The following is a 22,575-nucleotide window of genomic DNA, read 5'->3' as shown; positions in this document are numbered from 1 at the left end:
TGTGTGTGTGGGGGGGGATGGGGCACACGTTCATGTGTATGGCTCCCAATGGAAGCCAAAAGAGGGTGTCATAGCCTCTGGAACTCCTCTGATATTGGATTTAGAGACAGTGTGAGCTGCCCAATATAGATATTGGAAACTAAACTCTGGTCCTCTGGAAGAGCAGCGTCTTGGTCAGTGTTCTATTGCTGTGAAGAGACCATGACCATGGCAACTCATAAAGGACAACAGTTAACTGGGGCTGGCTTACAGTTTTAGAGGTTTAGTCCATTGTTATTCTAGCAGAAAGAGAGAGATTCTGGGCTTTTTGAAACCCCAAATCCAGTGACACACTTCCTCCAACAAGGCCACACCTCCCCATCCTTTCAAATAGTGCCACTCCCTGGTGACTAAGTAGTCAAATCTTTGAGTTTATGGCAAACATTCTCAGTGAGGCCACCACAAGGAACAAGTGTTCTTACCTCTGAGCCACCTTCCTAGTTCCCGCACTTCATTAAAAAAAAGAAACCTCATCAGAAGTAATCCATTTTATCTTCTTCAACTGAATTCTGCATCATTTAAAGACTATGGCAATAGTACTAAAATAAATATTCTTTGAGAGGGGGAAATGTCATTTATGACCCCACTGTGTTAAAGAAGCCACTCCTGATTCGCAAATGATCAGATACTGTTGAAAGTAGTATATATTTTTATATAACCTCATTCTTAGTACATCTGGGATTTTATAAATGGATTTTAAGTTATAATTCTATAATTGTTTCTGTAATTAACTATATAATTATTAATAATCTTAAAGGTATTGATGAGTCCTGGCTTATTTAAGCATTTTCCTATTTTCTGGTCAACTATAGGGGCTCAGATAAAAACCTTTTTTATAGAAGGACTCTCTGAAGACCTTGCCTGTACCCTTTCTGCTAAAGTTAATTCCTTAGGTTAGGCCTACTGAAAGTTTTCAGCATGTTGTCTTTTGCGTTCTGAAAAACTCTTTTGAAGAATTATTGAAAAATCATGGATTTTAAACCTTGGATGTTACCTTTTGCACTTTTAAGATTTATAATGGAACATGCTCTATGTATTTGTAGAGATTTCATGTTACGTTTTGGACATGGCCATTTTGTGTGGTCAGAGGAGAGGTAATGTATACTATATAGAAAAGAGACAGTTGATTGACACAGGCTTCAGGAAGGAAGGAAGGAAGGAAGGAAGGAAGGAAGGAAGGAAGGAAAGAAAACAAAACTGGAGGACGTATTAGAGGCTCTACTTAGTGTGGTGTCTGTCCAGGACACCGTGAGTTATCTCTGTTCTCTCTTATTAATGAGCTAGGGAAACTATAGACTTCCTATGAGGGGGTGACATAGATGTCTGTGTGTGCTGTCTGTATGCATGCACTCACTCTCATGGTGTTTGTGGAAGCAGGTTATGGTTAGTGGGCACTCTAACTTGCTTTATGTATGTGTGTGTGGATGGGAATATTACGATGTTACTTATTCTAAGGCTGTAAACACAAACCTAAGTGCTTTTTGAAAGAAATATGCTTTTGTGGTAATCAACTACCAAAAAACCCAAACAAAACAACAACAACAACAACAACAAGAAAACAGTGTTGTTTATTTGATGGCTTTGATAGACACTACAGTAGGCTCACTGTAGGCCCAATGTTCATTTTCAAGGGAATTCAAACACTATTTGAACATGCAGTGTTACAGATTTTAGGTGCAGAAAAAGATATAGTCCACAAGTTTTATTTTTATAATTACTATTATACTGTTGTATTTCATATGCCAACTTTCTAGAGATTGATTTTTGAAATTCTAAGGCAGAATGACATGTTTTTCCTCTAGAGATTCAATGGAATGATGAAGAAGCAAAGTCCGCAAACTAATTTGCTGACCCAATATAAGTTATTACTTAGAGGTGGGTTATAATTTGATTTTTAGTAGTCTCTTCCCATTTGTGGTCCATGTGTCATCTTGAGTATTTACAGGTTGTTTTGTCACAAGGAATGTGGCTTCCCACATTTCTTTCCCTTGGGAGAAGAGTGACACTAGCTTAATTCTAAAGTGCTTTTCCAGGGAAGTAAAAATGTTGCCTTGAAAATGGGTTAAAGGGCCAGTTACGTGAACTGTTGCCTAAGCTGTTGCCTAGAATAGAAGACGCGGGTTGTTGTTCCTAAGATGTAGAGCGCTCCTATGTGGAGCACGGGCCAGGGCCCTGGTCCGTGATTCTTGCATAAGATGTGATGAAGTGGGAGGATGGAGTGTGTGCAACACGAACACGTTTGTGCAGACAGAGCGCGTGTGACACGAGGACATTTAAATCAGCAGCGTAGAGTACCTGGGTCAGTCAGAAAGTTGTTAGATATTCCACATGGCACACATGGGAGGTTGCTTCTTGATGTTAGTTCTTTTTTTATTCTTATTTTTCTGCACTGGAACTTGGTGTTATTTTTATAATAAGAAAAATCTCTGAAAGGTACATATTGACAAAAGGAGGAGTAGAAAGACCTATGATGTTAGTTTATAATTCCTTAAGAATCTGTGCCGTTGGATTGACTAATAATTCAATATTATTCTGTATGCTGTGCATACAGAAATTATTGTTTCTCTTTAGTAGTACACGGATTTCTTGGACTTCTTCATGCTGAAGGTCAAACAAGATGCCCCAGGGATAATTTATGATTTTATTTCACTAAATGAATGAGAGGAGTAATTTATGAGAGACCAGATCTTTTTGTTTTGTTTTTCTTCTGATGAGTGAGAAGCATTGGGAAAAGATTTCTTTCTTTTGTCTAGCTAGTTTTTCTATCATTCACTATTGATATCAATCTGATATCCATCCCTTCACCTGAAATGTCTTTGTCCAGTAGTTTCATCTGAACAAAATAGTTGGATGGTGTCAGGCTGTGTGACTGGGCAGAGGAGACAGTGCTCTTGTTTCTAATCATTGCGTCTCTCTCTTCCTGTTGTCTCCTTTCTGGGATTTGGATATGATGGTGAGAAGAAGGAAGTCAACACTTTGGGGGTACCAGAAAGTTACTGGTTTGGGGGATGATAATACAAGGAAGTACTAAGGTAGGAAGCAGACAGGCTTTCTGGGTAACAAGGAAGACTTTCTCTGTTGCAGAATCCAGCAGCTCATGGCTTCTGCATGTGGCTCCTTGCAAGGCAACTATGTTTTCTGCCTTCTAAGCTCCAATAGATTTTTAACATAGAGACAATTATTGTAATTGTTTCTACCACCTGTTCCTCTCCTCAGCTCCTGTCACCCCTTCCCTAGCACATCCCTCCTCTCCAGTTAGTGCTTCCCTCATGAGCATGGGTGTGAGGTTGTCCACAGGATCGGGATTTTGGCCACATCTTCAAAAATGAGTGCTCTCCCTAGGGAGCTACCAATTACCATTAGCTTTTCAGCAGGGCACGGTGCCAGAGACCGTCTACCCATATGTCCTAGGATTTTGGCAGGCTTGATCTTGTACAAGGTTTGTGCAGATGAACCACAGCTGTTGTGAGCTCATGAGTGTGGTGGCCATGGGAGGCCCAGAAGACGGCACTTAGTAGCACTCCTCCCTGTCTCCCTCTTCTGTGAGGTCCCTGGGTTGTGTGTGTGTGTGGGGGAGAGCATCACACAGATGCCCCGTTTAGGGCTGAGCCCTCATTCTCCTCCTCTCAGCACTTGCCAAGCCATGCGTCGCTCCACTCTCTCCACTGACCAGGGTTACAGTACCAGGCACGAAATTCATTGTTGTGGAGCAGGCCTCAAGTCCTAAATATATAAATACATACATAAACAGGTCAATCAGACAATCAATCAATCAATCAATCAGTCAGTCAGTCAGTGAAGCAGTTTGGTGCTCTGGGACTGTAGTGCCACCAACATCTTACCTGGAGGTGAGGGTTGAGCAGGCAGAGAGCCCAGTGCTGGGTAAGACCACATGTACAGTTCTCAATAAGATAATGAACTTTGTCAGCACAAAGGTGTTTCCCTCTGTTAAAAGAAATATTGTGAAATAGTAGATTATATTTACTGTAAAAATAGAGCAAAACGTAGTACTAAACATGTCTCAGTAATGCTGCTCTCTGTACAGCAGTGGTTCTCAACCAATCCACTAGTCTAATGCTGGGATCCTTTAATGCAGTTCCTCATTGTCTTTCATTGCTGTGAAAGACACTGTGACAGGCAAATCGTATAAAGGAAAGAATCTGATTGGGGTGGGCTTACCATTCAGAGTTTAGTCCATTATCCTCATGGCCCGAAGCAGAACAGGTGGAGTGCAGGCAGACCTGGTACTGGAGAGGTAGCTGAGAGGTCTGCATCTGAATCTGCAGGCAGCAGGAAGAGACTGAAACACTAGGCCTGGCTTAAGCTTCTGAAACCTCAAAGCCTTTCTCCCACTTCCTCCAACAAAACCATACCTAATCCAAGGCCACATCGCTGAATAGTGCCACTCCCTAAGAGCCTACAACCTTCAGCCACTACCCTCATGTTCTGGTGACTCCAGCCATAAAAATTTTGCTAGGTTATGAATCATAGTATAAGTATCTGGGTTCCAGGTGGTCTGGACGACTCCTGTTAAAGAGTCCTTCAGGTTGAGAAACATTCTTTAGAAGAAAAATTACTGGTACCAGTTTGATATTTTTCTTTTTCTGCTCACTCCGTATGTGCATGTGAGTGAACGTGTGTGTGTGTGCATGTGTATTGGGGTCCTTGTATATTGTACCTTCTATGCTTACTTATTCTTGTACAGTTAGCATTTCCTGTGACATTTCTCTAGAACAGAGGCCCTTAGTCTTTACCTAATGTTAGGATCATTTGAAGGGGAGTTTTTCAAATGTTCTTGGTAGTTAGTGTGTTGTAGTGACAATTTTCATTTCAAATCAAAACTAAGCCAGTGGGGTGGGATAATGCAACTGATATTTATGGAAAAAGGAATTCTGTAATCTTTTCATCAACCGTGTTTTTTGAGAGGAAAATGTACCATCTATCCCTTCAGGGCTGTGGAAGGAAGACTATTGGAAGGGGCCGACCTTTCAGGGCTGGCTGGGCCTGCTGCTCAGGGGTAAAATGTCTGCTCAATCATTTCTTGGCCTAGGGTGGGAACGGAAGGTTGGTTACTGTTCATCTTTGTCTCCAGAAGAAAGGTGCTGGGTATTTCATGCCTATTATCTGTTCAAAACTGCCCTGGGAAATGAGGTGCTAGGCAGAGGGACTTGAGTTGATTTGTTTCTATCTAGTCTTGGAAGGGATTTACTTAAAAGGCCACATTTAATTAAAGGTGCTTTGACCTTTCTGAATGTGTCAGCCTCCAACTCCCCCTACTTCCTACTGACGACCTTCTAGCCTGGACCCAGCCTAGGGCCTTGTGCTCGAAACAGTCTACCCCTGAGATCTGTCGGCAACTATCGGTGGCTGCCTTGTGCTTTCTTTTCTTTGCAACCATTTCCTGCTGTCATAGGTGTGTAGTGCTGTCTTCTCAGAGTTAACACCAGATGGTGGTCGTGTCATGAGTGGATATATGTGCACATGCTGAGGCTCTTTCACAGAAGAGCTGAAAGCTTTGCTGTGGATCCTAAAGCTATGCAGTTTTACAGAGGAGCAGAGAAAGATGTATGTATGTATGTATGTATGTATGTATGTATGTATTTAACCAACCCACCTTGTGGATTCATTGTGTGCCTCAGCTGAAGAATGGAAAACAAGTCACTCATCAACTGTCTATCTGAAGACAAAGGAGCTGCCTCGGATTCTTGCTGGGATCCTTTATTTTATGATGTTAAAAATATCAAAAGGAGCCGGGCATGGTGGCGCACGCCTTTAATCCCAGCACTCGGGAGGCAGAGGCAGGCGGATTTCTGAGTTTGAGGCCAGCCTGGTCTACAAAGTGAGCTCCAGGACAGCCAGCGCTATACAGAGAAACCCTGTTTCGAACAAACAAACAAACAAACAAACAAACAAAAAATATATATATTATATCAAAAGGATACACAGGAAGGAGAGGGAACTGTGAGAGTTGGTGATGCAGCTAGAGGGGATGGATTGCGGCTCTGGAGTGACTTTAATAAATACAACCTCTAGCAGTGTTAACCCAGATGCCTCCCTCCCTCCCTCCTCCTTAGTTACTGTAGTTCACTCTGAGAAGGGCAGTGTGAGAAATGGAATGTGAACACAGGTATTAAATATTCATTGAGTATTGCTGCAGTTCTGCTGTTGAAGCCATTCCGTAGCAAAGCAATGATTTTGCTTGTTTTGAATTCTCTGGTTCATGTCTCTGTGGTTGAGACCAGTGAATCTGTAGACTCTGTGGAGAATTTCTGTGTGTATGTGAACTTAGCCTTGTATTCATGTACTGAGAATTCAGAGCTGTTAGGAGGAGGGGAGGGGAAGGGAAGAAAGAGAGGAGGGAGGGGAGAGGAAATTATAGGATATTTTTGAGGCTCTGTATCTTTTATGCAAATCTGGGAGGTTGGAGTTAGCAAGATAGATTTTATTTTTAATCTGCATTTTCTGATTCAATATAAGGCTTTTGAGAAATTGGAAGAAAGTATTAAAGCTTTGACGGTACAAGGTATTTTGGTTTTACTTAAAAATTTGCACATAGCATTTGTGATACGGTTTGAGAATTCATAACATAGACCTGGTTTTTCTTGTCGTGGCTTTTGCGAGAGTGCTGTTTGCTGTGCTTACAGATTTACAGATTTACAGATTCCCCAGTTTGGTGTGTGAGTGGTTTGATTTGGGGGATGGCATTCTCACATATGCTGAAATGCTCAGGAAGACGAGCTTTGCGTTGTTTTCTGTTAGCTGCTCCCAGGCTTCATCGTAGCTAGGCAAAGCATCCTTTGCTCTGAAGTTGAATTGTGCTTGTGCTGGGCGTCAGACAGCAGAAATGTGTTAAGCTCCTGATGATGAAACCTGTTGCATCGCTAGTGGAAGCAGCTGGAGCCTCTGGCTTGTTAACTAGCAATGATTCAAGTCTTGCAGCTTGTAAAGGAGCTGGTGACACCGACCAGGCAGAAGGCAGCCACAGCGAAGGAAGGTAGGAGCGAGCGTCCATCTGCAGAGTGAACAGCAGAGCAGGGCACTCTGAGGCACTTAGATAAGGATCGAGCTGAAGGACAGCTATGTACATTCTGATTTCACGCGTGCTTTTACATTCTTGCTTTATTACAGTGTCTGAAAAAGTCCAGGTAGCATGGCACGGCATGATTGCTAGCATGCTCAGGATCCCATTCTAAGCACAAAATTAGAAGCATATTATTTTATTAGAAGGTACAGAGGCCAAGGGGGAGTTATTACACTCTGCTGTGACAGTGTTTTCACATCGCAGAGAGCCTCTTCTTGCATTAGGGGTTTTGGGGGTAGACAAGTCATTACTGTAATCCTCTTAATCTTAAAATATAATCACAGCAGAATTAGAAGGGGCAAGCTAGACGTCTGCTTGCAATAGGGCAGAAGTAGGCGGTTCTTATTTCTGTGAGTAGCTGATAAAATAATAGGAATAAATTAAGAACTTGGCCAGTGCATGGTGAGTTTGTCTGTCTTAGTGAACAGCCACTTTTTCCTGCTTAAATTATATGCTTCATCACTGATTATATGTAAATGAGTCATGTACTTAGAACATATGCCTGAGATATATTAGAAGATAGTAAATTACTTTAAATTGCATGCCTGACTTACCTGTCTTAAAATGAGCGAATCACCTCTGCTTAGAAGAAGTACATGCCTGGTTTTGCTTTTTGAATGTTTGGAGTAGTAAACTTTTAAAGTGATAACCAGGGATGGGTTTTCAGCCTCTGCAGGCCATCAGGTGATGACTGGCTCTCTCACTCATTTAGTCTGTGGGTCACATGTATGAGTTAGTCGACTCCCAGGTGGGCCTACAGGGCTTCATGAGGCTGTGCTCTGTATTAGAACATTCTATTTTTATAGACTTGGCTAATGAAACTATACTTCAGATGATGGTAAATGCAGACTTTAAAATATTTTAACATGGCATATTTAGGATTTGAAAATAAAGATTATGAGACTCCAAGTATCCCAAGTAAACGGATTTGCAACAACACTGTAAAGTGATACTGTGACATGCAGTTCTATCATCTACAAAACAGTAGAACTAAAAAACATAGCTCATGGAAATTGTCTTATTACTTGTCTTACTGTAAAGCATGATATTTACATGATCAAGCATCATTGCATCTCAAAGGCAGAGAGAGGCGCAGTCATTGTTTCCTTTGGGATGTGATTGTGTTATTTGAGGTCCTTTGTAGTTCTCTGCTTCCTGTTTCCTGCTTTCTTTTTTCTTTCTGAAGTAGAACACGTTCCTTTATAAGTGGTAGGATTTTAATAATAAAGCACTAGAAAATTCTTACTACGTTTACTGTTTCAGGAGAATATAATTAATGTACTCTCAATCTGTTTGAAAATGTCAGATTCATAATTTGACCTTTACAGTCAGAACGTTTGGTTGGAATGTTTCTCCTAGTTTTTAAGTTTCTAATTACAATTACTTGGGATGTACCTAGGACAGAGGATAATACTGGTTGTCGTCGTCTTCTTTTTCCTCTTCTCCTTTTTTTCTTTTTACATTTTTAAAGATTTATTATTTTGTGTATATAGGTTTTTTGCCTGCATGCATTTTTGTGTACCACAAGTGTATCTGGTACCCGAGGAGGTGGTAAGTTTCCATGTAGGTGCTGGAAACGACCCCCCCCACCCCCACCCTCGCAAGAAAATATGTTTTTAACCACTGAGCCAATTCTCTAACCCTAATACTGTTTTTCTTGTCTTTGAAAGTATGTCTGTGTATCTCCTAAGTACCAGGAAATACCATATGAATATAGAAAGAATACTGCCAAAAGCTATGTCATATTAAGGTGACTCTAGCTTTTGTTTTCAGATAGTGATTTGGTTCAGGTAGAATTTTCTCTATCTGGGAAAGAAAGTTTATAAAACAATTTTCTGTTTTTTTTTTTTTTTTTTTTTTTTTTGCTTTTTCGAGACAGGGTTTCTCTGTGTAGCCCTGGCTGTCCTGGAACTCACTCTGTAGACCAGGCTGGCCTCGAACTCAGAAGTCCGCCTGCCTCTGCCTCCCAAGTGCTGGGATTAAAGGCGTGCACCGCCGCTGCCACCACCACCACCGGCAACAATTTTCTTCTGAGAAGTTTTTTTAGACCTTTTTTCTAATTGTGTTAATTACACCATTAATACTTATTACTTTTATTCCTTTGTAAAATACTGTTGTATTTTCTCATTTAAATGAAATGATTGTTTGAAAAGACTTATTTTGATTATTTTTAAAGTATGTGTGGAGCTGGAGAGATGGCTCAGTGGTGAAGAGCACTGACTGTTTTTCCAGAGGGCCTGAGGTTGATTCCCAGCAACCACATGGTGGCTCACAGCCATCTGTAGTGGGATCTGATGCCATCTTCTGGTGTGTCTGAAGACAGTGACAGTGTGCTCATATAAAATAAATAAATCTTTAAAAAAAAAGATGTTCAAGTATGTGTGTGTATGTATGTATGTATGTATGTATGTATCTGTGTGGGTATGAGTATGTATGTGTGTGTGTATCTGTGTGGATGTGTGCACATGAGTAAGTACAGATGCTCTTGGAGAGAAGAAGAGCATCAGGTCACCTGCAGCTGGAATTACAGGCAGGTGGAATTGTGAGCTGCCAGACATGGGTGCTGGGATCTGCACTCAGGTCCTCTGTAAGAGCAGAAGGTACTCTTAGTGAGTAGGCAGCTTTCTAGCTATTTTAAAATAATGCACATCAGTGGTTCTCACCCTTCCTAATTCTATGACCCTGTAATATAGTTCCTCATGTTGTGGTGACCTCTAACTATAGAATTATTGATGCTGCTACTCAATAACTGTACTTTTGCTGCTGTTAAGAACTGTAATGTAAATATATGATATGCAGCCCCTGAGAAAGGGTCATTTGACCCCCATACGGGTCTTGGCCCAACGTTGAGAACCACTGATGTAGATAACTGAAAGACAATTTAAAATACAGGGGAGGAACACACACACACACACACACATTAAATATCTTAAAGTGTTTAAAATGACACTCCTTTTAATGTAATGTGAATGTGGGTAATACAAAGTCAAAGTAGTATTTTTAAATTCTGTGCTCACATTAACATTAGTAAATAAGATAGAAAAAGGAGTGTGTTATTGTCCTACTGTCTCTGACTCTCCAGTTCCTGAATTATGACACAGAGATGTATTTACTTAGCTTATGCTATTTCCCAGCTAGCTCATATACCTTAAATAACCTGCTTATTCAGTCACTCAGTTCTGCCATGTGGGTTGTTAGTTACCTTTCCTTCAGATTTGGTCCCAGAGCTTCCTCCATTTCTCCCCGGAAGTCCTACCTGCCCTCTCCTGCTTTCTGTATGCCATTTTGCTCTTCATTAAACCAACCAGAAGGTGATGGAGAAGATGTTTACAGAACACCGAGGCTGGCAATGCTTCACAAAATCACCCTGCCTATACTCAGATCTTTGCGGGATAGAACTCAGCACCGGAGTAATACAAAGGCAGTCTTTACACAGCGCATGGGAGATTATCCCGATGGTTTTGAAGACGTTGCACTAGGATGTCAAAGTTGAGGATGAAATAATTATAATAAATGGTTTGTGAAGTTTTCATTGTCAGTTTTCTTTGGTACAGGATTGTAAACAGACTTACAGCCTGCTAGGGAGTGGCTTAGAGTATCTTGGGCAAAGAAAGAGTTTTACAGTTCAGTGACTAGTGAGCTACAGTCCTTAGGACAGACAGTCTTAACTGAGGACTTGCTAGTCGGAGTAACTTAGCGGGCAGGGTGTTCTGATGCGCGGCCTTCAGGGACAGGGGAGAACAGTCTAGCCTTGTGAAACAGGGACGTGGAAGGAGTAAGCAATTCTTTAGTATGCTCACCAGCAAATAAACCACCACAGTTTCCTCTGAGTGCTTGGCCTGCATCTGCTTCTGGGCCGCCCCAGCACAGCCAGTAGTGTCCTTACTGTTGAGCAGACTGACCTGTCAAACTGGCGTACTGTCCAGTTGTACATTAAAGATGAGTCCTGGGGCTCTGGGTGTCCAGGGGCTGCTTCCTCATTAAAACCTCACAGTTAAACACCCAAAGGGTTAACATCCTTGAGAATAGTATATCGTTCTCTAACTTGTCAAACAGAGATGTGCTAAATGTGATTGGACCTGAATGATTCAGACTCTTCATTTCTTTCCAAAGAACATGTTTGTAAAATTTTAACATAAAAACTTATAAACATTTTATAAGGAAGCAAGGCAGTGAGTAATGTTTTTTCATTTTTTTTTTCTTTTCTTGAGACAGGGTCTCTCTGTGTAGCCCTGTCTGTCCTGGAACTCACTTTGTAGACCAGGCTGGCCTCGAACTCAGAAATCTGCCTGCCGCTGCCAGGCTGCTGTGCTGAGATTAAAGGCGTGCGCCACCACGCCCTGCTGTAGCCATACTTTCATGATCTCTACTTTTGTTCCTGCATTGAGTTCCTGCCTTGAGTTCCTGCATTGGCTTTTCCCAATGATGGACCTCTTAAGCCAGATAAGCCCTTTCCTCCCCCAAGTTGGATTTGACTGGTGTTATCTGTCATAGCAACAGAAAGCCAAGGAGGATGCAGGCTAAATATGTTTATCTTTGCAAACATCAGTTCTTTTGATGAAAACTTTTGTTGATGCAGAAAACCCATGGCTTCCACCTTAAGGGGGATAAGAGATAGTTTATTCTGAAGCCGTTTTGAATAATCATGGGGGAACAAGATTTAAACCCACATTCCATGTCCCAATGTGGAAGCAGTGTTATATGTCATGAAGTTTTATAGTTTTTCAGAACAAAGAAATTGATAACTCAAGACAAGTTTAAAATACTTGGTAGATATATCAAAGAGGTGGGGGAAGTGTTTCTGTAAGTCTCAGATGCTACCTGATGGCATTCTTAGCTTTTATAAGCCAATGCCTGGCAGATGGCTGGGAGAGTTTGCCTTTGAGATGTTCTGCTCTGCTATGTGATAGCCTTCTTTGATCTGGAATGTGAGTGCTGTTGTTCCAATTGCAGCAGCCATGATGTAAACTGTGAGGATGGAAACAGTGCAGTTGGAGATAGAGAAACCCGGGCTTCTGGGCGCCAGCGGCACGGGCATCAACCCTACATCTATCATCATAGAATTCTAAGTGATTTGGTATCCAATGTGGTAAAGATTAAGACAAGAAGTAAAAGTGTCACTTAAATATATAAAGCCTTTTAATGATACAGCTTTCTTTTGTGATGATATTGACATTTTTAGTAAGGAGAAACACAAATACGATCATTGCAATGTGGTGGTGGGAATATTGATGATCTGTGATCTTGTTTTGCCATCGTGTGGCTTCATGGAAGTCTGTGAATGTCTGTTTTCCAAGATCTCACACTGCTCTTAGTGTACAGAGCTTATACACCTCTTAACCTACTTTGTTTCCGAAAATAGCTTTTTTGTTTTTGCAGTACCTTCTAGGCAACACTAGTAGCTCCTGATGCTCATTTGACTGTTTGCTTTTTGCACACACACTCATATGTATATAAAGTGAATACATATCTCTTTGTTGTCTCAGAAAGTTAGGTTCTTGTGTAAATCTGAGTCAGTTTGGGGAATTTCATGGTTCACTGCTGAGTGCTGCAGTTATGCGAGTGATTACAACAGGAAAGGCCACATAGGAGGGTTGTTTAAGAGCCCAGTCTCTGGACAGACAGGGCACCTGGATTTGTGTGCGTCAGGTTCTGAACAGTAAGGGTGACGCTGGGGCCTTACTCCAAGACCAAGAGTGTTGTGAGCACTGAGTGGGACGTAATACTGGAAGACTGGCTGGGTCAGGCTGATACCCTGCAAGATTGACCTCTGGCCTGCTGTTAGTGTTTTGTTGAGCTTGTTACTGTTGCTTCACTGTTGTGTCTGTTATGCCGATCTCTCAGGTGGCTGATGGCCTCCTGGATGGCGGTTAGATACATTTCTGTGACAGCCTCTGTGGTGATTTGAGTAAGAATGGCCCTGTAGACTCATATCTGAATGGTAATGGAGTGCCATTAGGTGTGACTTTGTTGCAGGAAGTATGTCACTAGGGGTGTACTTTGGGGTTTCCAATGCCCAAGGCAGGCGCAGTCTCTGTCTTCTTCCTGCTGCCTGCTGATCAGGATGCAGAACTCCAGCTACCTCTCCAGTGCTGCTCCATAGCATAGCATACCTCCATGCTTCCCACCGCGATGACAGTGGACTGGACCTCTGAACCTGTAGGGCAGCCTCAGTTAAATGTTGTCCTTTCTTAAGAGTTGCTATGGTCACGGTGTCTGTTCACAGCAGTAGAAACCCTAATTAACTAAGATAGTGCCTGTTTACTTGTATTTTGAAAACTCAAGGCAAAGCGATTTGTTTTTAAATTTAGAAATAGAACATTTGAAGTCAGAATTGTGTGTATTTTAGGCAAAGTTAATTGATAAAAAGTTTTATCAAGGCTGTATTCAGGAAATATATTTAGTTCAGATCATATGAGCTTTTCTTTTTCTCAGAAAAATATTATCTCAGAGTCCTGAGCCTTTTATTGGCTCATTGGCTCATGTGCCATTGCATAGACCATGGTAGTAGAGAGCCTTTGAAGAGGGCAGCATTTGAATCAGGCAGGAAGGATTCAGCCATAGCTTAGAACTCTTTGCTTTTTCAAGGGCTACCTTTGGATTGATTACTTGCTTCAATTGAGTGTGGGGGATGACCTGAAAGACTTCCTCTCGCTAGACGAACAGCATGATTCACTGGGCAGTCATGCGAGTTGCCCATGTGGCAGCCACTAGCCGCATGTGGTTATTTGAATAATTAAAATTAACTAAGACAAAAGTGTGTCAGTCTCTCAGTTACATTGCACTCCGCACGTGTCAGTGACTACAATGGAGTCAGCTGACAGTGCGGAGACGCTGGTTTCCACTGCCTGTCTGGGTTTGCCTTTCAGATTTAGTACTTACAAGGTCCTGTACCCTTGGGCAGGTTACTCAGTTCCGGGCTATTCTCTAGTTTCTTCACGGTGAAAAGGGGACAGATGTTCTTATAAGATTATTAACTGTAGAGAAAGTGAGTCAATATTTGTTAAGTGCTTAGAGCAGCACCTGGCATGCAGTAAAAAAATGTTAAATAGGCAAATGTATCGACATTCAGATGAAAGAAAAGCTAAGTGTGGTTTTTATTTTCACATTTGTCATAGTTTAGAATACTATTTCTGTCCATACTTTAAGCATTTCCTGTGTGCATCCCAACTTCTGGACAGAGAGCATGCCTTTGTTAGCCTGCGCCTTGCTGTTGCCGGCTTTCTCCCATCCACATCTCGTCTGTTACTTGGATTTTAGCTCATCGCTGCCTCTGCTTGAAGATATTTAATGTCCACGGAGCCCTCCTCTCCTCTTTAGACAGTGTGTAAGCGCCCTCAGAATGTCCATGGAGCCTCCTCTCCTCTTTAGACAGTGTGTAAGCGCCCTCAGAATGTCCATGGAGCCTCCTCTCCTCTTTAGACAGTGTGTGAGCGCCCTCAGAATGTCCATGGAGCCCTCCTCTCCTCTTTAGACAGTGTGTAAGCGCCCTCAGAATGTGCATGGAGCCTCCTCTCCTCTTTAGACAGTGTGTGAGCGCCCTCAGAATGTCCATGGAGCCCTCCTCTCCTCTTTAGACAGTGTGTGAGCGCCCTCAGAATGTGCATGGAGCCTCCTCTCCTCTTTAGACAGTGTGTGAGCGCCCTCAGAATGTCCATGGAGCCCTCCTCTCCTCTTTAGACAGTGTGTGAGCGCCCTCAGAATGTCCATGGAGCCCTCCTCTCCTCTTTAGACAGTGTGTGAGCGCCCTCAGAATGTCCATGGAGCCCTCCTCTCCTCTTTAGACAGTGTGTGAGTGCCCTCAGAATGTCCATGGAGCCTCCTCTCCTCTTTAGACAGTGTGTGAGCGCCCTCAGAATGTCCATGGAGCCCTCCTCTCCTCTTTAGACAGTGTGTGAGCGCCCTCAGAATGTCCATGGAGCCCTCCTCTCCTCTTTAGACAGTGTGTGAGCGCCCTCAGAATGTCCATGGAGCCCTCCTCTCCTCTTTAGACAGTGTGTGAGCGCCCTCAGAATGTCCATGGAGCCTCCTCTCCTCTTTAGACAGTGTGTAAGCGCCCTCAGAATGTGCATGGAGCCTCCTCTCCTCTTTAGACAGTGTGTGAGCGCCCTCAGAATGTCCATGGAGCCCTCCTCTCCTCTTTAGACAGTGTGTGAGCGCCCTCAGAATGTCCATGGAGCCCCTCCTCTCCTCTTTAGACAGTGTGTAAGCGCCCTCAGAATGTGCATGGAGCCTCCTCTCCTCTTTAGACAGTGTGTGAGCGCCCTCAGAATGTCCATGGAGCCCTCCTCTCCTCTTTAGACAGTGTGTGAGCGCCCTCAGAATGTCCATGGAGCCCCTCCTCTCCTCTTTAGACAGTGTGTGAGCGCCCTCAGAATGTGCATTTTACTTAGCACATAGGACGGGTTCAGTGTCTGCTTGTTGAATAGAAGAGCCATGTGGGTTTGAAAGGTAACCAGTATTTCTATTGATATCAAAAGTTACATATGTTCAAGTACTCTCTGAAGTGACAGGAACCCAAACCCATCCCACCATCTCTGATGGCATCTCCACATGTGCTCTAAGCGGATCTCTGCTTCTGTCCGTGTCTCAGTGGAGAGGGCCCAGCCAGATCATTTCTGGTTCCTGCCATTCACCTCCCGACAATACCATGACCTCAGCACCTTCTGGATGGCGCTTTCATACAGGATTCTGGTCCTGGCATCTCACTTCTTTAAATTTCCTCTGTGTTTTTGCTGATTGTTGTCAAACATTTGCCTGTGAATGGAACACAGGCACCATCAATATCAGAAATGTGTGCCACTTAATGTAGCAAGTGAGGTTTGGTTGTGGGTTATTGAATCCACGTGGGAAAGAAACCCATAAAACAGATTTGTAGACTGATGTTTGCCTATGGTGTATGACATGGCATATCAACTTATTAGTATAGCACTGTGTATGTAACAGTGTTGATAGCTGCCTTGAGCTCACATATAAACAGGCACAGCGTGTGTGCTACCGTACATTCTGTTGGGGGAGAGTAGATTACTGCAGGATTGCAAACACACACCGGATGAAGACCCTTGAACCTCAGAGACACTGAGGCACTGACTGTATCTGTGCTCTCCGGTTTTGTAAGGGCAGGCGGAGTAGAAAATAGTTGGGCACAGAGGAGCAGAGATTAGCTCCATTCGGAATGAATTTGAGTAGCTTTTTGAACACATGTCCACATCCTACCTTATAGCATGTATGTTTATAATGTCTTTTTTTAAGTACTGCTTTTTATTAAGCCGAGACTTTGAGTTTTGGTGAAAGTAAATTTGAAGAGAATGCAGTGATCCATGCGTGAGCTTGCCTGGTGTTTACTTCTCTTTAGTTTACGATCAGTGATGAGTACACATACAAGTAACAGATAATTGGTAAATGTAAGCAGGTGCCTAAGCACTGGGAGTGTTCAATTCTTAGCATTATTTTATGACTGAAACAGAGTGCCCAGAAGACATTATGAACATTCTCCAGAGAGTAATTTGGGTTGCAGTGAGTTATTTTATTTAGATTGGTGCTATGAATGAGTGTTTGTTTGTACCACTATCATAATATAATTTAAATGCCATTTAAATGTGCTGAAGCATCTTCATTCAAGTGGCTTGTTACCCTTTGCAAATGGGCTGCTGGAGCATGGCTCTCGCCCACGTGGCAGACACCAGATGCAGTGATTAATAAAGGTCGTGCTACGTAGTCACGGAAAGCTGCTCGTGACTATTACCTGTACACCTGCTGGTTTCATCTCTACAGCTCCCAGAAACATGAACCAGTTATGGATGCTGGGTCTTAAAAGTATGGCGTAGATCAGTGTAAAGGATTTCTTAAGAATGTTTGAATGCTCCTTAAACTTTTAAATAATTTTTGTGAAGGTCCTTATCTTTCTGAAACGTGCATAATCCACATTGTCAGTGAAGCAGTCTATTGGGGCAGTGGTTCTGGCAGTTCCCGCTTCTGCTGACCTCTCTCTCCGTGCTCTCATGTGTGCTGATTAACACAAGAAACCGGAAATGGGAGGTTGGAGTATGACTGAAGAAGTAAAGGCTACACACCTTCGTGTAGCCAATCCCTGTGCACTGAAGAGTTGTCTGTGGACTGGGAGAACTGGGTGCAGATTGGGTAGAGACAGCAGAGCCCTAGAGAAGAAGGGCACCTGGCTTTCACTGCCTGAGAGATGCTTGCTGTCCTGAGTATGAGCACAGAGTTGAGTGCTGGAATTGCATGTGGAAACAAGAGACCTAACGTCCAGTGAAGAGCTCAGGCTGTACAGGTTGCTGGACTCTGTAGGGCGGTTACAGAGGCTCTAAGTAGCCAATTCGTTCACATGCAGTCTTTGCCAGTGGTGGGCGAGCTGCCGTGTTTGCATCCTAGGTCTAAAAGTCCTCAGAAGAAAAAGGAAAAACAAGCAAACAAAACCATCTAGAGTGGGTGAGCCTTGTCTAAGGGAAGCAAGCGCTTTCTTAAACCACCACCACAGCGTGCAAAGGCGCTGCTAGGGAAACTGCCTGCGTGAGTGCAGGTGTGCGGGTACCACAGTGAGTGTGTGGAGATTAGAGGGTACTTGTTTAGGAGTTGGCGTCTTCCTTCCACCTTGCTTGGGCAGGACCTTTCTTGTGTTTGCAGTCCCCCGGGGTACTCCAGGCTAGCCAGTCCTTGAGTGTCTGGCCAGCTCTCCATCTCTCATCTTTCTGTGTTACTGCTGGGACAGCAGATGCGTCCCAGTGCATCTGGCTTTTTAAAAGGACTCTAGGGGTCAAACTCAAGTCATCAGACTTGCGCGGCAAGCACCTTTACACCTCAGCCGTCTCCCTTGCTCCTGGCAAACTTCTTTCTTTTAGTATTTATTTATTTCATCTGGATTCCGACTTCTAGTCTGTGGTTCAGCGTTGTAAAGAGGTAATATTCTTGTGTGTGTACAGCACCGCCTGAGTCCTTCCCTGAGTATGGTTTCAGTCACTCCACCTCTAGGAGAGATGTTTATGCCCTTCAGCACACCGCACAGTGAAGGGAAGTCAGGCAGATGGACAGACCTAGAGAAGGAAGTGTGGACTGCTTTGAGAAACTGAAAAGTCGTAAAGCAATGTAGATAGCGTGATTCTTCGCATGAATATGTTCATATGCTTGGTATACACGTGTGACTGTGATATGGCTGTATATCTGCTTGGAATGTACAGAGGAGAAGTTTTAAAAATACCTTTAATATTGGGGAGTAGGGTTGAGAAAGGAGGAAAGGAGAGGAGTGAGATTGTACTTTATTTTTAATTAAAAAAATTGAGATCAGAAATGGATTAAAATATTTCTCTCTTTCCTATCTTCCCTTCAAGCCCTCCCCTATAACCCTCCTCTTTGCTTTTCTTCTTAGATCTAATTGTTATTGCATGTGTATAACTATATAAATATACATGTATTTTCCCGACTATAGACTGTTCAGTCTGTCTAATGCTACCTATCTGGATGTTTTTAGGACCGACTGTTTGGCCCTAGACAACCAGCTGGTGTGCCCACCCCTGGGGAGGAACATCTTCGTTCCCAGCTTCCCTCGGGTGCCTGTGTTGTGTGCACGCTTGAGACCCCCCCCCCTCCCCCCGCTTTTCTCCGTCCAGCCCGCACATTCATGGATATCATTTCTGTTCAGCTCACGATCATGTTGGGCAGACTTTATGGGTGTGGCTTTCGGCACTGCTAGGAGGCACCGACTCACAGCACACTCCCTGATCCTTTAGCTTTACTGTCTTCCTCCCGCAACCACACCCCATCCCTGCGTCTTAGGCAAGGGAGTGTTTTGTAGCTGGATCCATTGGACTTGGACTCTGCAACTCTGCATATTGATTACTTGTGGTTTCAGAAGTGGTTTTCATCTGTTGCAAAGAGAAGTTTCTCTGACAGGTGTGCATGCACGCATGTGTGTGTGTGTGCGTGTATGTGTGTGTGTAGACTACACTTACCAGTGGGTATAAGGACAAATGTGTATATTTTGTCATCAGGGATTATGACAAATAATATATAAAACACACATGGGGAGTCTGTGTTTATAGGTGGAATACCTTCATCACTTGAACATTTTTGTTTGTTTTGTTGAGACATTGTTTCTCTGTGTGTAGCCCTGGCTGTCCTGGAGTTCACACTGTAGACCAGGCCGGCTTCACACTCACAGAGATCCCCCTGCCTCTGCCTCTTGAGCGTTGGGATTAAAGCGTGCGCCACTGCACCACATTACTTGAACTTTTAACTGCTTTTTTATCATCCCACTGCAAAGGAAATGTTCTTTTATTTTTTAATTAAATTGTGTTAACAGTTGAACTAAATATGTCATCTGGATAATTATAAAATATCTCCTAACATTAGGCAAAAATAAGTTACACCTAAATATAGCTACTGTACTTTGAACATTGACTAAAACAACAACAAAAACAACAAACAAGCAAACAAAACTTTTAAGGGATCAGTCCTCAGGTTGCCCTGCGTTGTAGCAGATACAGAGGCTGAGAGTTTAAACTATAGCTCAAGTGTGATACTTCCCTTGTCTAGGGTTAAATGTCTGACAGGGCGCATTTACAGCAAGTTGGCTGAGGTGAACCGTGCACTGATCCCTAGGAGCAAGGGTTGTTGGGGGACTGGGACTTGACTTTTTAGGTCCAGGGTAGAGGGGGTGGCATTGAGTGGTCCCAGGGCCAGACTGCCATGGATACTGTGACACGTTGAGATTTGTATTACAAGTGTCAGATACAGACATCCAGAAAACCACGAGGAGCAAGCTCACTGTCAGGGCGTGCCCCTAAATTTCTTTATCTGCAAATATTTTTTGCTTCAGTTTTGAGGGATTTTCTCAGAATTAATGAAATGTTAAATTGCTAGTAATTTTCTTTTAGTACTTTAAAGTTTTGTTTCACTGTCTTTTTTCATAGTTTTCTTTAAGAGTTCTCCTCCCCTATTGAAAGCATGTCTGGCCTTTTCTCTGGCTGCTTTTTAAGATTTCTTCTTGGCCCTTTAATTTGTGCAAGTTTTTCTCCCCAGGTGTCTGGAGTTTTTAATATTGATATAGTTGATATTTGTGTTGTCCTTTGAGGTTTCTGTTACTTCTTCAAAAACTGTATCTCTGCTTGTCTTCCTTTCCTGGGGTCTAACAATAAGTGTGCCGTATGTATGTATAAGTGTGCTGTGTGTATGTATGTATAAGTGTGTGTATGTATAAGTGTGCTGTGTGTATGTATGTATAAGTGTGTGTATGTATAAGTGTGCTGTGTATGCATGTATAAGTGTGTGTATGTATAAGTGTGCTGTGTATGTATAGGTGTGCTGTATGTATAAGTGCTGTATGTATGTATAAGTGGTGTGTGTATGTATGTATAAGTGTGCTGTGTATATGTATGTATATATGTATAAGTGTGCTGTTTCCTGAAGTCTCAAATATCGCCTGTACTCTTCTGTCCCTTTCCTTTCTCTTCTTATATATACAGTTTCACATCTGTCAAAAGAGTTGATCGTCTCTCCAGTTGCATCTAATTTGATGTCAAATTGAGTTTTTAATTTTAGTGATGGTACCAAATCTGGTTCTGATAACAAATCTCTTAGCTGGTGTAGGTCTTTCTTTCCCACACTTCCCTCTCCTTTTCTTCCCTTTCCTTTCCTTCCTCCTTCCTTGATCGACAGACATGGGTTTGTGCTCTTCTGCGGACAACGAGTGGATATAGCTGCACTCTCATAACTTTGGTTTTTTTGAGTGATTTATCTATTATTTCTGGTATTCTTGTCTGCATCGCATCTCCTTACGTCTCATACAAGGAAACATGGAAATTCATGTTAGTGAGAGAAATGATACCTAAGCTTTAGATCCGAGTGTTGGTTTTTACTGACAAGTTATATGGGACACACCTGCCATAATCTCCGAAAATTCTACTTGTCAATTATTGTATCTTTGTCTTGAAAAACAAAACTTTTCTTTGAATTCAATAAGTGTTTGAATTCTATGGCCAGAATATGGTTGTAGGTTTATATAATACTAAGAAAAATAAAAAAAATCCAAGGGATGACTGAAAGGAATTCAGAGAGTTACACGTGCAGGTATGAAGGGAAGGCGTTAAAATGGCACTGGCTTTGAGTCTAAAGCTTGGGGTGCTAACGCTGTGCTAGTGAGGGGGAGCAGCGCGTGTTTATGAATTGTCTGCAGTGATGCAAACTCTGTTAGCCCAGGCTTATTATTATCTAAGAGAACATGAGTTAACTTCGGCGAGCCTGTGGTTGCAGCTGGTTATACAGGATATAAAATCCCACAGACACTCTACATAGGCAGCACTGGACGGAATGCTCTTTAAACCACATTGTTGTTATACACGTGGCAAAACTATGGCCGTGCTGAGGTCAGTACTTGAGCACACAGCAGTAGCGTTGGCTTCTTCTGAAGAGAGTGAGGATCACATCACAGGTTATGGTAGTGTCTGCTTACAGTTTTGCCCTACACTCAAGGGTGACTCATCCTGAGTCACTTGTTTAAATTCACTGTCATTCAAAACTCTTTTTATTCCAGTTCCCTTTTTCCAGATTTTATTTCTCCACAGTGAATAGATTCATTGTACAAAGTCTGACTCTGCTGAACATAGATAGTCTTTGTTCCTTTTAATTGGCATATATATATAAATCTATCTATCTATCTGCCATGCTTGTCAGTACATTAGAAATCTTTACACACATGTCTTGCATTTTGCTGTTTAGTCACAGCAGGGAATGTAGTCTAGTCAGAGCTGGTAGTGTGTGAGAGCAGTGAGACGAGAGACTCCTGTACTGGAATGAGCGTGTAAGTGCTGCACTATTTACTTCAGTGGAGATGTGCATCCCTTACATAAGGACTGAACTAAATTTAATTGTAGCCAGTTAGCATCTATTCTAGGAAGTACAGCCGGGCCGATCCTATCTCAGTTTAGTAAAGTAATCATGCTGGCACAGCTATTTCAAAAACCATTTGATTAAATAAAGTTTCAGAAAGAAATGTGAACACTTCTCAGACTGATGAGATCTGAATTAAGATTGTGCGTGTATATATAGACTTAACATGGGGTGGTGTCGATATTCAGTGACTTTTGCTAGGCTGCTTACAGACATTTAACACATAGTTAATTGGCTAGGACTTGGCATCAGAGGGGCCAGAATTTGACCCTTAGGAGCCATGTTGGACCGCTAACCTCTCAAGTCTCACCTGTGTTGTCAGGATGTGACGAGTCACTCTGTAACCTAACAGTCGGGTGTCAGGGTCCTACTCCAGGCACTAGTCAGACTAGAGATAGCGTGGTGCCCAGGAGCAGTGAAAACAGTCAGGGACACAGCAGAGTGGTGGCGAGTCCAGGCTTATCTGTGAAGAGACCTGGCTGTCAGACAACAGCATGAAGAAGCTGCTGCTAGCTTGAGACTGGAGAAGTGATGGAGTTAGAAGTGAAGGAACC

General features: G+C 42.7%; 1 protein-coding gene across 4 annotated transcripts in view; it reads left to right on the top strand.

Moving 5' to 3' along the window:
- Positions 1-22,575, top strand: part of Usp6nl (USP6 N-terminal like) — a 123,405-nt gene that overhangs the window by 22,977 nt on the left and 77,853 nt on the right. Inside the window, exon 1 of one of the 4 annotated variants that reach the window (XM_029470744.2) lies at positions 6,946-7,033. The exons of the other annotated variants lie outside the window; for them this stretch is intronic. Within the exon in view, the coding sequence (XP_029326604.1) occupies positions 6,961-7,033 (73 nt within the window). The 5' untranslated portion in view covers positions 6,946-6,960. Of the gene's footprint in view, positions 1-6,945; positions 7,034-22,575 lie in introns of those variants that run through there. 4 annotated transcript variants of the gene reach the window in all.

Source organism: Mus caroli, unplaced genomic scaffold, assembly GCF_978045245.1.
Source record: "Mus caroli unplaced genomic scaffold, Mus_caroli_1 scaffold_2, whole genome shotgun sequence".
In the NCBI taxonomy this organism is placed as follows: domain Eukaryota; kingdom Metazoa; phylum Chordata; class Mammalia; order Rodentia; family Muridae; genus Mus; species Mus caroli.
Note: the sequence above shows the minus strand (reverse complement) of the source record. Positions and strands in the feature narration are given on the sequence as shown.